Here is a 23,719-nt window from a genome sequence, read left to right as displayed (position 1 = left end):
GACTCCTCTCTCTCCTCCAACATCCAGTCCATCAACAAGTCTTGGTTCCAACCTCAAAACATGTCCCAAATCCAATTTATTTTACTTCCTCCTCTCCATGAGGGCATCATGTCTTCACTGTAGTTGCATCCCTGTATGCACTATTAGGTTGATTTCAGTCAATACCCCATCCAGCTGCCGGACTGATCTTTTTTTTTTTTTTTTTTTTTGAGACGGAGTCTTGCTCTGTCCCCCAGGCTGGAGTGCAGTGGCTGGATCTCAGCTCACTGCAAGCTCCGCCTCCCGGGTTTACGCCATTCTCCTGCCTCAGCCTCCCAAGTAGCTGGGACTACAGGCACCCACCACCTCGCCCGGCTGGTTTTTTGTATTTTTTAGTAGAGACGGGGTTTCACCATGTTAGCCAGGATGGTCTCGATCTCCTGACCTCGTGATCCACCCGTCTCGGCCTCCCAAAGTGCTGAGATTACAGGCTTGAGCCACCGCGCCTGGCCTGGACTGATCTTTTTAACAGATAAACTGAAGGCTGGGTGTGGTGGCTCATGTCTGTAATCCCAGTACTTGGGGAGGCTGAAGTGGGAGGACTGCTTGAGGGCAGGAGATCAACGCTGCAGTGAGCTATGATTGTACCACTGCACTCCAGCCTGGACAAAAGAGCAAGACCCTGACTCAAAAAAAATTTTTGTGTGTTGTTTTAAGCACCAACTTTGTGGTGATCTCTTGCAGTAGCCCTAGGAAACTAACATACTAATTCCCATCTTATGATTCTTAATCACATATGCAAAGTCCCTCCTTCTGCCATATAAGGAAACATATATTTACAAGGTCTGGGGATTGAATGTGGACATCTTGAGGCACTAAAAGGAAAAACCTTTGTTTCTCTACTCGCAAGACTTCTGACACCAAATATGTGGGTTTTTCACACCAAGTAATTCTCCAGTTCTCTGCAGATACCACCTGGGCATCCTACAATTTATTATTTATTTATTTATTTTTGAGATAGGGTCTCACTCTGTTGCCCAGGCAGGAGTGCAGTGGCATGCTAATGGCTCGCTGCAGTCTCCATCTCCCAGGCCCAAGTGATTCTCCCCCCTCAGCCTCCGGAGTAGCTGGGACTACAAGTGTGTGCCATCACACCCAGCTAATTTAAAAAATTTTTTGTAGAGATGGGGGTCTCACTATGGTGCCCAAGCTGGTTGCAAACTCCTGACCTTACGCAATCGTCCCGCCTTGGCCTCCCAAAGTGCTGGGATTACAGGCACTACAATTTAATTAAACTCTGACACTAACTACCCACAGTTAGTGCAGACCCCACAGAAGGCCCACAGGGAGCTCACAGGATTAGGGCTTAGTCCCACAAGAATACGTTCCACTACAGATGCCAGTCACAAGGAATGGGTCTCCAGGTTATTCACACTTCTGTCTGATGTGGCTACAAATTGGGGGCTCCCACAACCCCCTCCTCAAGTTCGATAATTTTCTACAACAGCTGACAGAACTCAGGGAAAACACTTTACTAAATGGTGGGGCAAAGATTGGAGTCTAGATGTGCCTGGCGTACTGCTTCGCACAGGCTCTCTGAACTGGTTCCTTTTTTTTTTTTTTGAGACGGTATCTTGCACTGTCACCCCGGCTGGAGTGCAATGGCACGATCTCAGCTCACTGCAACTTTGGCCTCCCGGGTTCATGCAATTCTCCCACCTCAGCCTCCCGAGTAGCTAGGACTACAGGCGTGCACCATCACGCCCAGCTAATTTTTGCAGTTTTTTAAGTAGAGATGGGGTTTCACCACGTTGGCCAGACTGCTCTCAAACTCTTGACCTCAAGTCATCCACCAGTCTTGGCCTCCCAAAGTGCTAGGATTACAGGTATGAGCCACCGTGCCCAGCCCTGAACTGGTTCTTAAACAGCCATGGAGAAACAGCAGGAAGAAAGAACGGAAGCAGTACTGAGTGCCCCTGAGAAAGGGCCACCCACATGTCAAACCTCCAGCAAGAGGGAGTCACTAGAGAGTTTATACATCTCAGCATGTCCCAAATTCAGGAAACAGCTTTCCTTCCTCCCTCTATTTGAAGATGAATGTGAATATAAAAAGCAAAGATGATTTACTATCCTCTTGGGACTCTCTGGCCTCCGAAATTACTGACACAGAAATCTACTCTTCTATAAGACAAAATAAAAGGATTTTTTTTTTCTATCAAGAGGGCACAACAGCAAATTTTCCGCCGTGCCACCATTTAATTATAATCTTTAGTATGAAATGCAGTTTCTTGTGCCACTCTGAAGGCAGGAGCATTTTCAGTTCCACTATCAGCCTCAGCACAAATAGATCATCATACGGCTGGAGCTTGTCCTCAAATGACACGGTGACACTTTTGTTTTCACCTCCGCTTTTGGTCACAAGATACCTTTCATCAACACGAACATATCATGGGTTCCCTGCACCCCCACCACCTTTTTTTTTTTTATTCAAGGATAAAACTTAGCTGAAAAGACATTTCACCCAAAGCAACCTTTTCTTTTCAAAAACACAATCTTTGTTTCATTGAAGGTCTCAGTTTTAATGATGTCTTTCATGAGCCTTCCCTTCTGGGACATGACACCAGAAAGGCAGTGGAGCACTTTTGCTTATTTAGTTATTTATTTTTGCAAATGAATCTGACCGATTCTCAGGGCCATTCTTTTTGGCCAAAATAGAAATTTAAACTTTTTCTCTTCTTAATGTGCTAGCAAATAATTTCATTGCCTCTGATTTGCTGGTTGAGTCACGACTATATACTACAAAAGAGGATGGTGCTGGATTCATAAACAGGACTGAAGCCAACGGGAGATATGACATCATCCACCCCTGTTGAAAGGTAAGGACAAAAACACCCTCATCACACTTCAATTAGAGTATGTGGCTGATCATTTTTTTCTTTGTCTGTGTATTTGTTTTTGAGATGGAGTCTCACTGTATCACCCAGGCTGGAGTGCAGTGGCACCATCTCGGCTCACTGCAACCTCTGCTTCTCAGGTTCCAGCGATTCTCCTGCCTCAGCCTCTTGAGTAGCTGGCATATCACAGGCGTGCACCACAATGCCTGGATAATTTTTTTTTTTTGTATTTTTAGTAGAGACGGAGTTTCGTCATATTGGCCAGGATGGTCTCAAACTCTTGATCTCAGGTGATCTGCCCATCTTGGCCTCCCAAAGTGCTGGGATTCTAGGCATGGCCACCGTGCACGGGACATGGCATCTTTCAATCTGTCTCATACAGCCAGGTTTCTCCCTGTCTCATTACTGATCACTTTAAGGACCAGGTGACAGAAGGGGCAGTAGAGCAGAGTAATTAGCCATGCTCTTAACAGTGCGTAGACTCTGCAGCTAGGTTGCCTATGTTCAAATCCTGCCTACGCTATGCACTGGCTTGAGATCCTGGGCAAAGACTTAATTTCTCTCTGCCTCAGTTCTTTCTTAGAAATATGCCTGTGGGCCAGACGCAGTGGCTTATGCCTGTAATCCCAGCACTTTGGGAGGCCGAGGCAGGTGGATCACCTGAGGTCAGGGGTTTGAGACCAGTCTGGCTAACATAGTGGAACCCCATCTCTACTAAAAATACAAAAATTAGTTGGGCATGGTGGTGGGTGCCTATAGCCCCAGCTACTTGGGAGGCTGAGGCAGGAGAATCACTTGAAATGGGGAGGCAGAGATTGCAGTGAGCCTAGATCGTGCCACTGCACTCTATTCTGGATAACAGAAGTAGACTCAGTCTAAAAAAAAAGGGGAAAAAAGAAGCCTGTGCCCAGAACAGCTAGTGTTCACCAAATATCCACATGTTCCTTTATGTATCCCTGCCTCCCCTGCAATTGGTTTGAAGCCATACTCTGTAAAGAGAGGTGAGAAGGTTAAGAACCTTCTAGACTAAGAAGGTTAAGAGCTGAGGGACCTCCTACATTCTTTTCTTCCTTTGCGTCAGTGACCTCAGAAGTAAGAGGACGGTCCAACTTACAACAATCTTTTTGTGAGCAAGAAATAAGCTGTTATTGCGTTAAGCCACTGGTATTTTGGTATTGTTTATAACTGCAATCTAGCCTAGCCTAGCCTAATACAACGGGGATACTATGATTTTCTACTTTGTAGGGCTGTGATGTAAGTTAAATTAGGTAATATTTGTAAAGTGCCCAGAATAATACCCAAGTAAACACTAAGTAAATGTTTGGTAGGTAGGTAAGCAAATACATAAATACACGGACAGACAGACAGAAGGAAGTAGTTGCCTTATGAGCTGCTTATGTTATGAGGGGTATACAAAATTGAAAACAACTGAGGAAAGAGCTGAGTCATGTGTCCTATTTTGTACATCACCTCTAGAGTACAATGGCAAGAATTGCTTGCATTTAAAATTTTTTTTTTTTTTTTTTTTTTTTTTTTTTTTTTTTTGAGATGGAGTCTTGCTGTCTCCCAGGCTGGAGTGCAGTGGCCGGATCTCAGCTCACTGCAAGCTCCGCCTCCCGGGTTCACGCCATTCTCCTGCCTCAGCCTCCCGAGTAGCTGGGACTACAGGCGCGCGCCATCTCGCCCAGCTATTTTTTTGTATTTTTTAGTAGAGACAGGGTTTCACCGGGTTAGCCAGGATGGTCTCGATCTCCTGACCTCGTGATCCACCCGTCTCGGCCTCCCAAAGTGCTGGGATTTTGATACAGAGTTTTACCCTGTCGCCCAGGCTGGAGTACAGTAGCGTAATCTCAGCTGACTGTAACCTCTGCCTCCCAGGTTCAAGTGATTCTCCTCCCTCAGCCTCCCGAGTAACTGGGGTTACAGGCACGTGCCACCACGCCTGGCTAATGTTTTGTATCTTTAGTAGAGATGGGGTTTCACTATGTTGGCCAGATTGGTCTCGAACTCCTGACCTCGTGATCCACCTGCCTTGGCCTCCCAAAGTTCTGGGATTACAGGGGTAAGACACCGTGCCTGGTCTTAAAAATTCTTATCCCTTTGCCTTTCTGCCCCTCTCTGTCTTTCTCTCTTCTTCCCAAGAGCAAATCAATGAATTGGCATAAATGAAGTACACATACACTTCAATTCAACTATACACAGTATGTCTGTCCATGAAAACAGGAACCATGTGTGTCTGTTTCCATGTGTCATGTTTCCACGGCACATAGTAGATGTTTCATAAATGGTAGCCAGCTAACTTATGAATATGCCTGCTCCACAATTTTAGAGCATATTTAAGCATTCAATAATTATTAGCTGGCTGGGCGCAGTGGCTCATGCCTGTAATCCCAGCACTTTGGAAGGCCAAGGTGAGCGGATTACTTGAGCTCAGGAGTTCGAGACCAGTCTGGGCAATGTGGTGAAATCTACAAAAATTGGCCAGGCATGGTGGTGCACACCTGTAGTCCCAGCTACTTGGGAGGGTGGGGCAGGAGGATAGCTTGAGTCCAGGAGGCAGAAGTTGCAGTGAGCCAAGATCACATCACTGCACTCCAGCCCGAACAACAGAGTAAGACCCTGTCTTTTTTTTCAGACAGTAAGACCCTGTCTCAAAAAAAAAAAAAAAAAAAAAAAAAAAGGTGTTAGCTCAATAAATGAATAAATAATACAAATATTTCCCTTTAGCTGGAACATACCTGCTTGGTATAAGTACCAATAATAAAATATTATAATAGTTGGCACTAGGATTCCTCTTAGGTGGGGAACTTTGTTCAGATGAAAGGCCATTTTTCAGATGGAAAAACTGAGGCTGGAAGCATTAAGTCATCTTTGCCCAAAGTCATATAGCTGGAAGTGGTGGAGCTGGGTTTAGAATGCAGGGGTGTGATTCTAGTGCTTCCAAGCTCCTAACGACCACACTACACTGCCACTTCTTTGACTTCCAGAACATTCCTACACTTCCTTTGGCAACTGTGGGATTTGACTCTCAGCCATCTTCTTCAGCTGTCTCCCCCTAGTGTTCTCGGCTACTTCATTATCTATGCTGGTAACGCCTGCAACACCATGACTTTGGGTCCACATGTTTCCAATGACCCCTACCTTCCCTCCGGGCCAGCCACCCAACAGAAAGGCCACGTCTTAGAATGGTTCATCACTGAAGACTGTCACATATCACGTTCCTGAATTCCTGATGTAATCATAAACTTTTCTCTCCTTCCATCTTTCCCACCTATTATTTACTTCTAATTATGTTGGTTTTTTTTTTTTTTTTTTTTTTTTTTTTTTTTTTTTTTTTTTTTTTTTTTTTTTTTTGCTTTTACATGAGACCATGGTTTGGGAAGGTTATTGGTGTCCACCTGAAACAGAGGATCAACAAACCGTAGCTCATGGGCCAAATCTGGCCCACCACCTGTTTTTGTGAATAAAGTGTTATTGGAACACAGCCACACCCATTCATTCACATATGGTACATCTATGGCTGCTTTCATGACACAACTAGGGAGCTGAGTAACTGAAAGACCGTCTGTGGCTTGCAAAGCCCAAAAGACTTACTATCCTCTACAGAAAAGTTTGCTGACCCTTGACATAGAAAGCCATGTCCTTGTTCCCCAGGAACTCTGAGATTATTGGAGACTTGTTCTTTAGAACAAACTCAAGACTCTGATCATGTTAATCCTCCTTCTCATTGTTTCTGGGGAAAATGGGTGTAGATTTGGTGGGGGGGTTGGATTTACCTGAGACTAACATAAGAGAATTGGTTGGGAAATTGTGCACATTCAGAGCCAGGTCTCCGGAGGGGTGACCGAGACCTTCTCAGCACCACAACACTTGTCAGTTGGGCTGCACCTGCCATCTCCCCTTCCCCCTGGGCCATTTTCCCTCAATGCCATTTGAGTTTCTCAGCACGATCATAGGAAAACTCAGACCTCCATTGTCCGTCACTCCAGCCACCTCCAGTAGGGAATGGCCCCCAGCCCTCCTGGTTCACTGCCCTCCAGTAGATACCTCCCCGCCCAGGGCACATCTCCTACACTATCAAGTGCTCATAAGGAGCTTTGAACAATCTCATTTTAATGTGTTTTTAATTATTATTTTTTTTGAGACAGTATCTCACCCATGCTGGATTGAGCGGCACAACCACAGCTCACTGCATCCTAAACCTCTGGGGCTCAAGAGATCCTCCCACCTCAGCCTCCTGAGTAGCTGGGACCACAGGTGAGCACCATCATGATCAGCTGATGTTTGATTTTTTTATAGAGATGGGGTCTCACTATGTTTCCCAGGCTGGTCCAAACTCCTGGGCTCAAGCAATTCTTCTGCCTCAGCTCTCAAAGTGCTAGGAGGCATGAGCCACTGCACCTGGCCCTAATCTCATTTTAAAAAATTTTTGTTATAGAAATTTTAAAAGCTATACAAAAGTAGACAGAAAAAATTAAAATGAATCCATGTCTCCATCAACCAGCTTCAATTATACTGTTCTTCATGTCAGTTAATGGTAGCTTCCCTCCCTCACTGCTGTCCATAGAATATGTAATTTCATATATAAATATTTTGGCATGTTTCTCTAAAAAGTAATAACTTTTAAATCATGACTATGAAATCAGTATTCTCATCATCATATGTTAAATAACAATTTTTTATTTCATCAACTATTAAGTGTTCAAATTTTCAGCTGTCTCCAATTTTTTATATCGTTTCTTTGAATTGGGATCCAATTAAGATCCACACATTAGAATCTTTAAAAACAAATTGTCTTGATTCTAAGATGGACCTCACTACCCTCATCTTAGTGTTTCTGAGTTTGGTATGTTTCTTACTTTCAATGTGAACACCTAATGTAGGATTTCTTTCGAAAATTGGTTGCTAAAGCATTAACATAATTCAGAAAATATGGTAATTTATGATTTAAAAATGTAAGACATTCTTGAAAAAGGAAACAATACTTTCACTTGTACCTACGATCCCCTGGGCCCAGTCTAGACCTTTTACTAGATCAGCTTTGCCAGTCTTCAACCCTGATTTTACCAACCATCTGTTCTCCACCCCCTTTCCAGAGCTGTGGAGGGTTGCTGGAGACAATCACATAAGCAGGCTGTTTATATGCACCACAAATTCAGGCCATCAGCTGGTCCATCCCTATTTATCCCTCATTGATTCCCTGTCGGTTTCACCACAGCAGCTGTTGCAACCCCCTCCCCTCCTCCATAAACCTCTGCCTCCCTCTCAGCAGATGCCTTCACACCTACATGAATGTGAACGTGAGTGACAGCACCCACCATGAACTTCCTCGGTGTTTCTTTCTCCACCTCAACGTCTCTCTCACTCTTAGCTCTGGTCTCAGAGGAATACTTACACATTTTTTAAATATCTGTATACATATGGAGATACATAGAAAAGTATCTGAAAAGTTCACCAAAATGTCAACAATGGTTATATCTGGGAGGCTGGCTCTTGGGTGATCTGTGCCTTTTTCTTTTGATTTTTCTGCTTTGTTTGAATTTTTTCACTCAGCATGTACCATTTTTATTATACAAAACCTGGAATAGTATTTTAAAATGTAAGCGATCTTCAGCAACATGTAGGTGATCTTTAAGAGAAAGGGACTTTAAATTTTTCCACATTCTCCATTATCCTTTGTGGTAGGCAGAATTTGGGTCCTAAAGATGTCTACATCAAAATTCCCAGCAACTGGTTGGGCATGGTGGCTTAAAACTACAATCCCAGCACTTTGGGAGGCCAAGGCAGGCAGATTGCTTGAGCTCAGGAGTTTGAGACCCACCTGGGCAACATGCCAAAACACTGTTTCTACCAAAAATTAGCTGGGTGCGATGGCATGCACCTGTAGCCGCAGCTACTCAAGAAGCTGAGGTGGGAGGATGGCTTGAGTCCAGGAAGTCAAGGCTGCAGTGAACTGTGATTGTGCCACTGCAGTTCAGCCTGGGCAACAGAGGGAGACCTTGTCACCCTCTCATCCCTCCCGAAAAATTCCCAGAACCTGTGAATATGTTACCTGACAATGGCAAAAGAAACTTTGCAGATGTGATTAAGTCAAGGATTTTGCAATGGGAAGGTTATCCTGAATTATCTAGGTAAGCTAATGTAATCACAGGAGTCCTTAAAAGTAGAAGATGGAGGCAAAAGAGAGTCAGAGAGGCCAGGCAAGATGGCTCACACCTATAATCCCAGCACTTTACGAGGCTGAGGCAGGTGGATCACTTGAGGTCAGGAGTTTGAGTTCAGCCTGGCCAACATGATGAGACCCTGTCTCTACTAAAAATACAAAAATTAGTCGGGTATGGTGGCATATGCCTGTAATCCCAGCTACTTGGGAGGGTGAGACAGGAGAATCACTTGAACCTGGGAGACAGAGGTTGCAGTGAGCCAAGATTTCACAACTGCACTCCAGCCTGGGTGACAGAGTTAGACCCTGTCCCCCCCGCCCCCCAAAAAAGAAAGAGTCAGAGAGATATGACTAAGAAAGAGGGTCAGAGAGATGCAACATTGTTGGCTTTGAAGAGGAATGCAGGGGCCACTAGCCAAGGAATGCAGACAGTTTCTAGAAGCTTGAAAAGGCAGGGAAACATTTTCCCCTAGAAACTCCAGAAAAGACTTAGGCTCTGCCAACACGTTGATTTTACCCCAGTGAAATCCAAGTCAAGCCTTGGACCTCCTGAATGGTATAGTAATACATTTGTGTTGTTTTAAAGCTACCAGTTCTGGGGTTATTTGTAACAGCAGCAATAGAAAATAAACACACCCCTATTTCTCCCTGTCAGTCATTTAAAATCAACATAGACTCTAAGTTGAAACAATGGCTTGCTTTGCAAACACAGCTTCAAGATAAGTCATCGTTACACTGCCAAACACATGACTTAGAGTATGTGCCATTCATTGAACTTCTGGAACCAACTCTGGGCTACCCCTCAGTTCGGCCCTTGTCCATCTTGACTTAATCCACACATTCAATGTGGGGCTCTTGATTCCCAAACCATTTCTCTTCATATCCTACTTCTAAGCTTTAGGCCAATGTTTCTGGGATGGATATCCTAAAAGCACCTCAATCTAAATGTGCCCCAGACAGGAATTGTTATTTTACCCTTGCACTTGCTGTTTTGGCTGGGTCTCTTGGCTTCCATTATGGGCCGCCCACATACCCAGGAGCAAATCTCACCGTTTCAGGCACACCCCTTCTTTACCCCTAAATTTATCCTGTGTCATCCATCCATTCTACTCATCCCATGTCCCCCCTTTTCCACTAACATGGCCCTAACTCAATACCTTACGGCTGTAAAGACAGTCTTGGAACTAGTAGCCCAAACTCCAGGCTCTCCCCAATCTCAGATGTCTTCTGCACTGTCTCAGGAATTTTCTTTCCAAAACAGCCTAATCCTATTTTACCTCTGCTCAAAAGCCTTTTGAATGATCTCCTGCTTATGGAATAATGCCCAAACTTCTTTCTTTTACTGAAAATGATAATCCACCTCCTAACTGCCTTCTAGCCATAGCTTCCATCTCATCCCTATGTCCTCACACACTCCAGGAGCTAGCAATGCTGGTTTCCTGTGACTGGACCAAATCTTGTCTCTTCTCCCATCTTTGGGTCTTTGGTCTGGAAGGTCACAATGTTCACCAATGGCAATAAGCCACTATTCACCATTTAGTAAGCCACATGTTACTATAAGTTGGGCTTGTTCACGATCCCATTTGTAGCTGTATCATTTCACCACATCTTCACAACTACCACATCTACCAATAAGGAACTGGAGGCCTAGAGACAGACATGCTGTGATACTTTTAAAATAAATATGTCCACACATTCTTTGATACTCCTCCCTCCCTAAGGTGGAGCTTAATTATTAAACCTCGAATGTGGCACTTGGTGACCTGCTTCTAATAGAATGTGGAGGTATGTGACTTCCAAGACTAGGTCATGAAAGGTACCATGCTTCCTTCTTGTGCCCAAATCTTTCACTCTGAAGGAGGTCAGTCACCATGTCATGAGGATACTCAAGCAGCTCATGGAAAGACCCAGATGGGGAAAATTTAAGGCCTCCAAACAACAACCAGCACCATATTTGTGCACCATCTTAAAAGCAGAACCTCCAGCCCCAGTTGGGCCTTCAGATGACTGCACCCCCTGTGACATCTTGACTACAACCTCATGGGAAACTCTGAACCACAACCACCCAGCTAAGCTGCTACCAAATTCCTGACCCAGAGAAACTATAGGATAATATCTATGACTTTAAGTCACTAAGTTTTGGGGCAATTTGTTACACAGTAATAGATAAACACTTGCCCAAGATCATAGGATCAGTAAGTGGTGATTTGTTTTGTTTTGTTTTTTTATTTTTTTGTTTTTTAAGAAAGAGTCTCACTCTGTCACCCAGGCTGGAATGCAGTGGTGCAATCTCAGCTCACTGCAACCTCTGCCTCCCAGTTCAAGCGATTCTCCTGCCTCAGTTTCTGAGTAGCTAGGATTACAGACGCATACCACCATGCCCAGCTAATTTTTGTATTTTCAGTAGAGACAGGGTTTTGCCATGTTGGCCAGGCTAGCCTCAAACTCTTGACTTCAGGTGATCTGCCTGCCTCAGCCTCCCAAAGTGCTGAGATTACAGGCATCAGCCACTGCACCCAGCCAGTGGTGGAGATTTGAATACTGGTTTATCTATCCCAAAAGCTCAGGCTCCTAATTCTGCCTAAACTATACTGTAGTTTATATTTCACTTCCTTTAAAAAGCCTTGACAGAGTCTCCCCCTCAAAAGTAATCTTCATCCAATCTGTATCATTAAGCCGTACTCAAAATGTCCATCCATAATACTCGTATAATCACCTTATTTGCCCAAGTCCCGTCTCACTTCATGGTTGACTTCCCAGCTGTGGGCTCTCAGCTTTAGTACCTACATCCTAGTGTTGTTGTGAAGATTAAATGAGATGGCATGTATCAAAGCACTTAGTGAAGAAATGACTCAATTATACTATTCATTAGTTCCTGGATGCAGCGCTTTTTCTATCCTATGGATGGATAAGCTCTTAATCCTGGCTATATATTAGAATCACCTAGGAAGCTTAAAAAAAAAAAAAAAAAAAAAAAAAGCAAAAAAACAACGCCCAGGCTATACCTGAAGATTATGATTTGATCAATCTGGGTGAAGTTAGGTACCAATATTTTTCCAAAGTTCCCTGGGTGATTTTATTTTATTTATTTGTTTATTGAGACAGAATCTTGCTCTGTCACCCAGGCTGGTACCATTGATACAGGAGTGCTGGGAAGGGAAGATCGTGGTCCCTTTAAATAATACAGAAGGTGGTAGGGGAAGTGCTGCATAGAGGAGGGCGTGGTCCTTGGCTAGGGCTCCACCCCCAGGGACCTAGATGAGAACGGGCATTTCCTGCCCAAATGTTGCATTTCCCGCCCAAATGTTGCATTTCCCAAGACCACCCTGGCTTGCCACACACCCCCATCCTGGGCATATAAAAGCCCGAGACCCTAGCAGGCAGACACACAGGCAGCCAAACGTGGACAGAAACACATCAGTGTAAAAAGACACAAGCAGCTGCTCATCGAGAGGATGTTGAGAGGAGCACGCTGGCAGAAGAGCACAGGGACAGGCACAGGCACCTGGCAGGATGAGACTGAGTTTGGCCAGGGCAGTTAGTCGGAGGAGAGCTGTAGCCGCCCAGCAGCCCAACTCCATGGGAAAAACCATGGAGCCCTTCTGGCTCCTCCATTGGCTGAGAGCTACTTCCATTCAATAAAACTTTGCACTCATTCTCCAAGCCCACGTGTGATCTGATTCCTCCAGTACACAAAGGCAAGAACCTGGGATACAGAAATTCCTCTGTCCTTGCAACAAGGTAGAGGGTGAATTGAACTGGTTAACACAAACCGCCTACAGATGGCAAACTAAGAGAGCACCAGGTAACATATGCCCACTGGGGCTTCAGCTATAAATTCACCTATAGACACCGCCATTGGGTGGGAGCCCCACAACCTGCCTATCTGTATGCTCCCCTAGAGGTTTGAGCAGCAGGGCACTGAAGAAGCAAGCCACATCCCCGTTGCATGCCCTGCGAGAGGGACAAGGTAACTTTTCCTGTTTCACCATCTTGGCTCACTGCAACCTCTGCCTCCTGGATTCAAGCAATTCTCCTGCCTCAGCCTCCCAAGTAGCTGAGATTACAGGCACGCACCACGATACTTGGCTAATTTTTGTATTTTTAGTGGAGATGGGGTTTTACTGCATTGGCCAGGCTGGTCTCGAACTCGTGACCCCAAGTAATCTGCCCACCTCGGCCTCCCAAAGTGCTGGTTTAAAGTTCTGAAACTACTGGACTAAATCAGAGGTTCTCAACCAGAGGCAATTTTCCCTCATTCCCGTTGGGGACATACAGTAGTGTCTGGAGATAGTCTTGATTGTCACAACTGGTAGGAGGGTGCTACTGGCATCTAGTGGGTGGAGGCCAGAGATGCTGCAAAACATCCTACAATGCACAGGTCATAGCTCCTTACAGCAAAGAATTATCCAGTCCTAAATGACAATAGTGCCAAGGTTGAGCCAACCTGGATTGGATATTTCCCGGCTCCTACCTTGTTCTCCTTAAGAATTTTGGTTTTTACTTGCTTCTCTGACTATTCCTACTTGAGACAAGAAGAATGCAGCATTTGAGTTCCTGCCTTGGACCAAATCTGGGCACTAACCAGCTTGGCCGCTGCCCCAGCTGGGCTGGCTCCAGGCCCACCAGGAAGGGCACGTGGATGGTCTCATGCTTCCCCACTTCCCTTTAATGCTTTGTTAACATTTGTATTACAACACTCACTACAGAAAGTACAGCAAGTCGTAAACACGTCTCCCTCACCCCAAGGGCCAGGGCCATACTTTATTCATCTCTGTTTTTTCCACAGCACCAAGCTCTGTTCAGTTGAACTGGGTAGGTGTTCAATAGATATTCATTGCATCAAATAGATTAATATCACTTTAATTTTTATCATGCATCTGGGCATCTCTTTGAAAGGTAATGGATGTAGAGAATACAAATGCCAGTTAAAGCAAGAGCTCTTGTGTTTCTGTTCCTGTGGAGTGCAGCTGAAATGACTGCTACTGCTTCTTTACGGTGTATTTACATGAGCATCCTGTGGACATCAGTGCCATTTAAAATTAAGATATTTGGATCAATAATCTAAGAGGATTCTTATTAGAGAAGTTCTCTTATTTTTAAGATTATTTTTCATTGGTTATTACAAATGGAAAAATGTTTTATCTTCAAGGCAAAGCAGCAACTCAGAGAATGATACTCAAACTTGTCTTAGAAAAATATATGTAAATCAATAAATTTTGGGCTATACATTTCATAGCGGATAAAATCAGGCACAGGTTTAAAAGCTAAATAAGAAACAAGGTTTTCCGATGTCTCTCTCCTTTCAATGTGTAATCTTAGATTAAAAAAAAAAAACTGGTTAATATCTGGGTTTTTTTAAAATTCTCAAAATTGCAAAAGTCAGCCAAAGGTCTGTTCATCTTGGCATTCTCAAAGAGGGCAGATTTAAGTAAAATATGTGACAACTGAGAACTGAGAATCTAAACTCTTCTTTGAGACAGAATCTCACTCTGTCCCCTAGGCTGGAGTGCAGTGGTGTGATCTTGGCTCACTGCAACCTCTACCACCCAGGTTCAAGCGATTCTCCTGCCTCAGCCTCCCAAGTAGCTGGGATTACAGGCACGTGCCACCATGCCCAGCTAATTTTTGTATTTTTAGTAGAGATGGGGTTTTGCCCTGTGGGCCAGGCTGGTCTTGAGCTCCTGATCTCAAGTGATCCACCTGACTCGGCCTCCCAAAGTGTTGGGATTACAGGCATAAGTCACCATGCCTGATTAGATATAAACCAATTTTTTTTTTTTTTTTTGAGATGGAATCTCACTCTGTCACCCAGGCTGGAGTGCAATGGCACCGTCTCGGCTCACTGCCAGTTCTGCCTCCCAGGTTCACACCATTCTCCTGCCTCAGCCTCCCAACTAGCTGGAACTACAGGTGCCTGCCACCACTCCTGGCTAATTTTTTTGTATTTTTAGTAGAGACAGGGTTTCACCGTGTGAGCCAAGATGATCTCGATCTCCTGACCTCATGATCCACCTGCCTCAGCCTCCCAGAGTGCTGGAATTACTGGCGTGAGCTACAGTGCCCGGTGAAAGGAAGTTTATTAAAAAATTAAAGGAATAAAAGAATGGCTACTCCATAGATAGAGCAGCATAAACTGATTTTATATAGCTAAATAAGAGGTCTGGAAGGTTGCACTGTAGTCTGAACTGATTACTTCAATGTGGGGAGGAAACCCATATTAGAATGTTCAAAGAGTTTTAATTTTATCTGTCATGTTCTTTATTATACTGTAAATGGAGAATCGATGCAGGTAACTTACTATTTAAGCTCTTTTAGTATTTTCTAAGTATTTAGAAAAGCTTAGTCATATTTCCTGAGACATAATGACAGTCAGAGAGAGAGAAAAAAATGAAGGGAATGAAGGGATAAATTACTTAGGATAAGAATTTTTTTTTTTTTTTTGGTTTTCTGGAGTGCTTCTTGAATGAAATTACTGGCATGATTAGGATAAGGTTAGCCTAGGCTAAGAATAACTAGAGACAAGATTGTCAGAAGTATGACTGGCCCAAAGTCCTGGATGGATCACATCAGTTTGTTCTCTTAGATTGAAGAAAACTATTATTAATGCAATATTAAATTAGGAATAAATTATTCAAAGCCTTGTGTCATACTTACTGTTGCTTTAGCCACTCCTCCACAAATGGAATGGAGAAAAATTCTGTGAATGGCTCCCCTGCCCTCTTTGGATTTTGGCTGGTCACGATGCCATATGTTTGATTGACAAGAAAACAATAAGCAAGAATTCAAGTCAGTTGTTGCTATTCTGCTTGCAAATTAACACGACTGAACTCTTAGGATCACTGAATCGTCAGACATGAACAACTTACTTGTATAACCACTCGGTCAGAAAATCACAGGCAATGAATTTGGTTCTTTTCCTCTAAAGAGAGAAGAGATCATTAAATTACAGCTCACCCTTAAACAACATGGATTTGAACTGCACAGGTCTACTTATACATGACACTTTTCAATAAACCTTAACACCGGCCGGTGTGGTGGCTCATGCCTGTAATCCCAGGACTTTGGGAGGCCGAGGTGGGTGGATCACTTGAGGTCAGGAGTTCGAGACCAGCCTGGCCAACACAGTGAAACCCTGTGTCTACTAAAAATACAAAAATTAGCCAGGCATGGTGGCGGGCGCCTGTAGTCCTAGCTACTCAGGAGGCTGAGGCAGGAGAATTGCTTGAACCTGGGAGGTGGAGGTTGCAATGAACCGAGACTTCGCCACTGCACTCCAGCCTGGGCAACAGGGTGAGACTATGTGTCAAAATAACAAAAAACTTAACACCAAGTGTGCCTGCCTCTCCTGCCTCCCCTTCCACCTCTGCCACCCCTGAGACAGCAGGACCAATCCTTCCTCTTCCTCCTTCTCAGCCTACTAAACCTGAAGATGAGGAAGAAGACCTTTGTGATGATCCACTTCCACTTAATGACTGGTAAGTATATTTTCTCTTTTTTATAATTTTCTTAATAAATTTTCTTTTGCTACCTTACTTATAAGAATATAGTATATAATACATATAACATACAAAATTTGTGCTACTGGTAAGGCTTCCAGTCAACAGTAGGCTATTAGTAGTTAAGTTTTGAGGGAGTCAAAAGTTTTATGTGGATTTTCTTTCTTTCTTTTTGTGACAGGGCCTCATTCTGTCACCCAGGCTAGAGTGCAGTGGCGTGATCTCAGTTCACTGCAACTTCTGCCTCCCGAGCTCAAGTGACCCTCCCACCTCAGCCTCCTCAGTACCTGGGACTACAGGCACACACCACCACACCTGGCTAATTTTTGTATTTTTTGTAGAGATGGGGTTTCATCATGTTGCCCAGGCTGGTCTCGAACTCCTGAGCTCAAGCAGTCTGCCCTGCCTTGGCCTCCCAAAGTGCTGGGATTACAGGTGTAAGCCACTGTGCCCGGCCAAAGTTGTAAGTGGATTTTTTACTGCACGGGGGTTTGGCATCTGTATTGTTTAGGAGTCAACTGTATATTCTTACTTTGCCCACATGTCTGAGTAGGAAAAAGGAAAGGAGGTTAATTGATTGCTTGTGTTAGATGAAATATGCATGAATCCTTTATGAGATTTATAAGAACATCAAGAAACAGTAACTTGGGCAAAGAATTCTAAAGACATTTCTTTAGTCCTCTTTCAATAAGCACATTTTCTGACATTAGGTACTAATAAAAGACAGTGCTCATATTGGGGTTTATTACATACTTTTGGAATTGGAGGATTTTGTTATTTAAATTTAGACTATGCTTCTCTTTTATGAGTAATTGTAAATATTGCTTTACCCCAGATTCACTCAAGTCCTCTGAACAGCAGTCCTTTGGGTCTGAGTGCCACCTTCATGAGACACCCCGCACACAGGTGCCACCAGCGGTGTGGCTGACCCTGCTAGCTCTCCACCCAAGGTCCACTCTCCACTTCAGCCTTATTAACAGGAACATGATTGCTTCCAAATGGCAGTCAGCTCAGCCAAAGATCTACATTTCCCAGGCTCCCATGTAGCAAGGGACAGCTATGTCATACAGTTCTGCCCGATGAGATAGAAACAGACGTATTCTAGGGACCTCTGAGAAAATTCTGCTTTCCTGATTTCTGCTGCCCCTTCCTCCTTGAAGTTTCATATCACTTCTTCAGGCTGGAACACAGATGTGGGGCTGCAAGTGGAGCAGCCCCTTTTAGCCATGAGGCCCAAAGCCACGTGCTAAGGATGGTGAAGCAGGGGATAGAAAGAGCCTGCGTCTTCCTTAAGCCACAGCACCAGCTTGGGCCTGCCCTACTCTGGACATCTAAATGTGTAAGGAGAAATAAACTTCATTCGTTTTATTGCCACTGTTCTTGAATGTTCAATACAGGCAGCTGAATGCAGCCCCTGAGGGATAGATACCTAGTAAGCCACAAGGGAAAAGACATCCCAGAGTAAAGGGGAGAAGATAAGCTGAGCCTGCAATGGGGTGGAGCACCAGATATCCTGTCTTCTATTTCCATTTCAAGTTTCTTCTTGGAACCCAAAGAATACCAGTCAACTTCTTTTAGAGAATTGTTATGGAAATTGGGTGACAAAATCTCTGTGTCTTCTTTTAAAAATAGCAGGAGCTAAGAACCAAGTCAGTCTAGAGGTGTTGGCTGCCATGTGGAGAGATCCTTCCCAAGAAGAAAGATGCTACAGAGTGTCCTGGATATCCTTTTTGCATCTCCAGATCCACCCTCTCTACCCTGCTCTGTGCCTCAGGAAGCTGCTTTTCATGGTTCACATCAACCAGGCTCCCATACCCTCCAGATGGGTCCATCCTATGGGAGGTACCAGCAGGAGATCAGAGAGATGGAGGAGGGAAAGACAGAGTATTAGGGGTTGAATTGTATCACCCCAAAATTCATATGGTGAAGTATAACCCCTTCGGAATGTGACCTTATTGGAAAAGTCAGAGGCACGTCAACCAGAGCAACTCCATCTTGAATAGGAGCTGGGTAAAATGAGGCTGAGACCTACTGGGCTGCATTCCCAGATGGTTAAGGCATTCCAAGTCACAGGATGAGATAGGAGGTCGGCACAAGATACGGGTCATAAAGACCCTGCTGATGAAACAGTTGCAGTAAAGAAGCCGGTCAAAACCCACCAAAACCAACATGGTGACAAGAGTGACCTCTGGGCATCCTCACTGCTACACTCCCACTAGGGCCATGACAGTTTACAAATGCCATGGCAATGTCAGGAAGTTACCCTATATCATCTAAACAGGGGAGGCATGAATAATCCACCCCTTGCTTAGCACACACTCAAGAAATAACCATAAAAATGGGCAACCAGCAGCCCTAGGAGCTGCTCTATCTATGGAGTAGCCATTCTTTTATTCCTATACTTTCCTAATAAACTTGCTTTCACTTTATGGACTGGCCCTGAATTTTTTCTTGCACAAGATCCAAGAACTCTCTTGGGGTCTGGATCAGGACCCCTTTCCTATAACATACCCTCCAGATCGGTCCAGTCAATGGGAGATACCAGCAGGAGATGAGAGAAATGGAGAAGGGAAAGGCTGAGTGTTTAGGGTTGAATTGTATCACCCCAAAATTAGTATATTGAAGTATAACTCCCAAGACCTCAGAACACGACTGTATTGGAAACACGATTGTCGCAGATGTAATGAGTTAAACCCAGCCACTCCTGAAAGACAAAGCAGTTCCACTGAGAATGAACAAATTTGGGGCTCTATTAACAAGGAAGAAGGGAGATGCTGTTGGGTAGACAAACAGTGGCAGATCCCTGATGATACTCTACTAGATCCTGGGTCTAGCTATGACTGAAGCCAAAATTCCCTGGACCTTTCAGGTACAAGAACCAATATTCTCTTTTGCACTTAAGCCAGTTTGCATTAGGTTGTTTATTATTTGAAACACAGAGACTTTTAAGCACTATTACTGTCTTCTCCAGTCAGTTAACCACCATTTATCCTTCATGATGCCTCCAGGAAGCCTTTCTGAGCATTCTCACTGTCTTTTTAAAAAATTATATGTTTTTGGCCGGGCGCGGTGGCTCAAGCCTGTAATCCCAGCACTTTGGGAGGTCGAGACGGGCGGATCACAAGGTCAGGAGATCGAGACCATCCTGGCTAACACGGCGAAACCCCGTCTCTACTAAAAACACAAAAAATTAGCCGGGCGAGGTGGCGGCGCCTGTGGTCCCAGCTACTCGGGAGGCTGAGGCAGGAGAATGGCGGGAACCCAGGAGGCGGAGCTTGCAGTGAGCTGAGATCTGGCCACTGCACTCCAGCCTGGGCGACAGAGCGAGACTCCATCTCAAAAAAAAAAAAAAAAAAAAAAATTATATGTTTTTTTTTTAAATTTTAGAGACAGAGACAGAGTCTCTCTCTGTCACCCAGGCTGGAGTATAGTGGCATGATCTCTCTCCAGCCTCAGACTCCTGGGCTCAAGCAATCCTTCTGCCTCGGCCTCTTGAGTAGTTGGGACTAGAGCCATATGCCACCACACTGGCTAATATACTTTTAAAACTTTTTGTAGAGACAGGGTCTCACTCTGTTGCCCAGGCTGGTCTCAAACTCCTGGGCTCAAGAGATCCTCCTGCCTCATGCCTCAGCCTCTTGAGTAGTTGGAACGAAAGGCATGCACCACCACACCTGGCTAATATATTTTTAAAACTTTTTGGAAAGATGAGGTCTCACTGTGTTGCCCAAGCTGGTCTCAGTCTCTTGGGCTCAAGTGATCCTCCTATCTCAGCCTTCCAAAGCGCTAGGATTATAGACATGGACCACTTTGCCCAGTCTCACCCTCTTAAGTTTAGGGAGGGCTCTACTCCAGTTTTCCGTGTGCGTCTCTGTCATAGCACCTGAGACTATAACACGGGTCTGCCATGTCTATCTTCCCTACTGAATCATAAGCTCTGTGAGGACAGGCCACACATCTTTTTTTTTTTTTTTTTTTATTCCTAGTGCTTAATTGACTGCACTGAGGCTGTGCATGGTGGCTTACGCCTGTAATCCCAGCACTTTGGGAGGCCGAGGCAGGCGGATCACTTGAGATCAGGAGTTTGAGACCAGCCTGGCCAACGTGGTGAAACCCCATCTCTACTAAAAATATAAAAATAAGCCAGGCATGGTGACACGTGCCTGTAATCCCAGCTACTCGGGAAGCTGAGACAGGAGAATCGCTTGAACCTGGGAGGCGGAGGTTGCAGTGAGCTGAGATCACGCCACTGCACTCCAGCCTGGGCAACAGAGAAAAACTCCATCTCAAAAAAAAAAAAAAAAGTAACTAACTTAAAAAAATTGACTGCACTGCACACAGCAGGTGAACAGTTCCCGTTGAGTAAATGAATGAATGAATTCGCCACTCAACTCTCAAGCATCAAGGCAAGAAAAAATTCATGTACACAGGTTCTGATATTTAAAAGTAGGAATTGCTAATATAATTCTGGACAATTTCTCTTTACTTTCTTCCCACAATATTTTACTATGAAAATGTTTCCATAATTTTTTTCTTTTTTCCTCTTTACTTTGAAATGGAAAACTCAGCTTTATAATTCAAGATAAGGTTGAAACAATCGTTGTGGAATTGATGTTTCACCAAAAAGAAAAGGCTCCTTCACACTTTTTACTGAAATCTTTATTGGAGTTTTTAGTAAATAAAATATCGTAGTGCCTGAGTTACTGGAGATTATCTGCAATCTTTTACCTCATTGCTGAAACCCCTTTATGAAAAAATGGAAATGCTGCTGGCTGGCATAATAAAATGCAATGTATCAGACCATGTAACAGGGTCTTCTAATCTGCCCTGCAAGAATAGGAGTCCCTTCAAAAAGCCATCTTTAACCAAAATAAGAAAATACTTGTATAACAATGCAAATATGTAACTAGCCCGAATTGCCATATGATAATTCAAACAATCTGGCAATTGTTGGATGGCAGTGTCTCTCTCCTGCCCTACAAAAGATGCATTGTTCCCTCGGCATTTATCACGTCGTTTAGTGGTAAAGATTACTTCTGCAAAGAGAATGCAGCTTGACTTTAATAAATAGATTTTTTAAATAGCCAAACGGTCTGATGTATGAAGGTCATGCACACAGATTTAATCACTTTTGATGCAAAGAAATAAAATGGAAGAAACAGTGTTTTCCTTCTGTTCTGGGCAAGCGTGGACGTGCTATGCATACCCAGACATGTGGAACAGTGGGGATATTGTTCAGCTGTTGTTTAGTTTAAAAATTATCTGCTGAGGAGCTGAAAGAGAGAAGGAAAAGCAAATGAAAAGTTGTGGTGAGTGATGAAGTAAGAGAGGAAGTAGGAGAGAAAGAAATTAAAGAGCGAGATTTAGACAGCGAGGGCACACAGGGTTTATGTAATGTGGGCAAATACACTGAGCCCTTGATTGTTAAAGGGTGAAAATGCTCAAGTTTGGGAGAGCAGAGGGAACAGTTAAGGCAGCCTCTAACAAGGTTTAAAAATATTCTTTTAACCTGTAATTAAAAGGAAAAAGACTAGGTGTCAAGGGTTAAGGCATCATCATGTCCTCAAAAGTCTGCAACTTACTCTGAAATGCATCCAGAAAACGAAGATGAATGAATAGAGGGATGGATTGATGGGTTCGTGGATAGATATGTGATAAAATAAATAAAGCAAAATGGAAATTGTAGAATCAAGGCAGTGGATACGTGGGAATGCATTCCAAAATTCTCTCAGTTTATCTATCTGATTTTTAAAATAATAAAATTGGAGGAGAAGGGAAATGGGAGGAAAATATCATCAAAAAAGACCCAGACCTCTAAAAGAGAAAATACAGAATTTTGTTTTTTAGACAGAGTCTCACTCTGTTGCCCAGGCTGGAGTGCAGTGGCACGATCTCCGCTCACTGCAACCTCCACCACCTGGGTTCAAGCCTCAGTCTCCCAAGTAGCTAGGATTACAGGCGTAGGCATAGGATTACCATGGCCTGGCTAATTTTTGTGTTTTTAATAGGTACGGGGTTTTGCCATGTTGGCCAGGCTGGTCTCCAACTGCTGGCCTCCAACTGCTGGCCTCAAGTGATCTACCCGCCTCGGCCTCCCAAAGTGCTGGGATTACAGGCATGAGCCACAGTGCCCAGCCAAAAATGCAGAAATTAATAAAGGTTCAATCCAGACATTATTTTGTACCAATTTTTATACTGGATGCATGTAGACGAGATACACTGGAGGACCGAAGGCTGGAAAGAGAAACAGCTAGCATTAAAAAGCAATTGAATCAGCGTCAGATGACTCATATAATTCCACCTAGAAAAGTTAAAAGCACATGCTGTGAGTCCAGGGGACTGAAGTGTGGCTGGCTACGGCACTGTGTTGGTTAAGGCTCTTTGGGCTTACAAGGAATAGAAATATGCTCAGTTTACTTCATGTCTTAGTCCATTCAGGTGGCAATAACAAAAATATCATAAACTGGGTGACTAATAAACAACAAACATTTCTCTCTCACAGTTCTAGAGGCTGGGAAGTCCAAGATAAAAGTGCTGGCAGATTTGGTGTCTGGTTCCTCATAGATGGCACCCATAGATGGAAGGGACAAGGCAGCTGTCTGGAGTGCAGTGGCACGATCTCAGCTCATTGCAAGCTCCGCCTCCTGGGTTCCTGTCATTCTCCTGCCTCAGCCTCCCAAAATGCTGGCATTACAGGTGTAAGCCACTGCGCTTGGCCTGTTTTGACTCTTTCAGCATGTGTTTGGAAATGACATATGTCATGCTGACCAAAGCAGTCGGTCACATGGTCAAACCTCCCTTAGGGAGAGGCCAAAAATATTTCTGAAGTAGAATCTGTTCTACCACAGGGAGTGACTGCACAGGTAAAAGGAATGGTGGGGAAAATGAGAATCTCTCTGGCCGGTGACAGAGCCAGGTCTCAGGAAGAACTGGACCATTGCTCATGGCTGTTCAGGGTACAGGCGAGGCTACAGTCACCCAACAACGGTTCTGGTTCTAGTTATGGTTATGTGGAGCTCAGCTCCTTGGCCATGGCTCCTTTCATTGCTTGCTGTTGCTTTTTCTGCTGTTCTCTCCTAATTGATTCTCTGTCCTCCTTTCTCTGCCTTTAAGGTTGTCTCTAGGTGTCCCCCTCTCCCTATGCTACGGTCTGCCTGTTCTCTCTGCAGTGTGACATCCCCACT

General features: G+C 44.2%; 1 protein-coding gene and 1 long non-coding RNA gene across 8 annotated transcripts in view; one reads left to right on the top strand and one right to left on the bottom strand.

Moving 5' to 3' along the window:
• LOC105484976 (IQ motif containing K) overlaps positions 1 to 23,719 on the bottom strand; it is a 138,980-nt gene that overhangs the window by 78,359 nt on the left and 36,902 nt on the right. For all 6 annotated transcript variants that reach the window (XR_011616332.1, XM_071084201.1, XM_071084200.1 and 3 more), the window contains 2 exons: positions 15,906 to 15,958; positions 15,694 to 15,771 (listed from right to left, as the gene is read on the bottom strand). Coding sequence is in view for 5 of the 6 variants with exons in the window: in XM_071084201.1 (XP_070940302.1) it covers positions 15,694 to 15,771; positions 15,906 to 15,958 (131 nt within the window). In the remaining variant the exon portion in view is untranslated. The remainder of the gene's footprint in view (positions 1 to 15,693; positions 15,772 to 15,905; positions 15,959 to 23,719) is intronic.
• LOC139359842 (uncharacterized) lies at positions 2,370 to 19,286 on the top strand. Of its 2 annotated transcripts, XR_011616334.1 has the most exons (5): positions 2,370 to 2,855; positions 7,022 to 7,130; positions 16,453 to 16,514; positions 17,715 to 17,874; positions 18,168 to 19,286. It is a non-coding gene; the product is annotated as an uncharacterized lncRNA (long non-coding RNA). The 2 variants fall into 2 exon arrangements; XR_011616333.1 differs by lacking the exon at positions 17,715 to 17,874.

This window comes from Macaca nemestrina, chromosome 18 (assembly GCF_043159975.1).
Source record: "Macaca nemestrina isolate mMacNem1 chromosome 18, mMacNem.hap1, whole genome shotgun sequence".
Lineage (NCBI taxonomy): Eukaryota > Metazoa > Chordata > Mammalia > Primates > Cercopithecidae > Macaca > Macaca nemestrina.
This window is presented reverse-complemented; position numbering and strand designations above follow the sequence as displayed.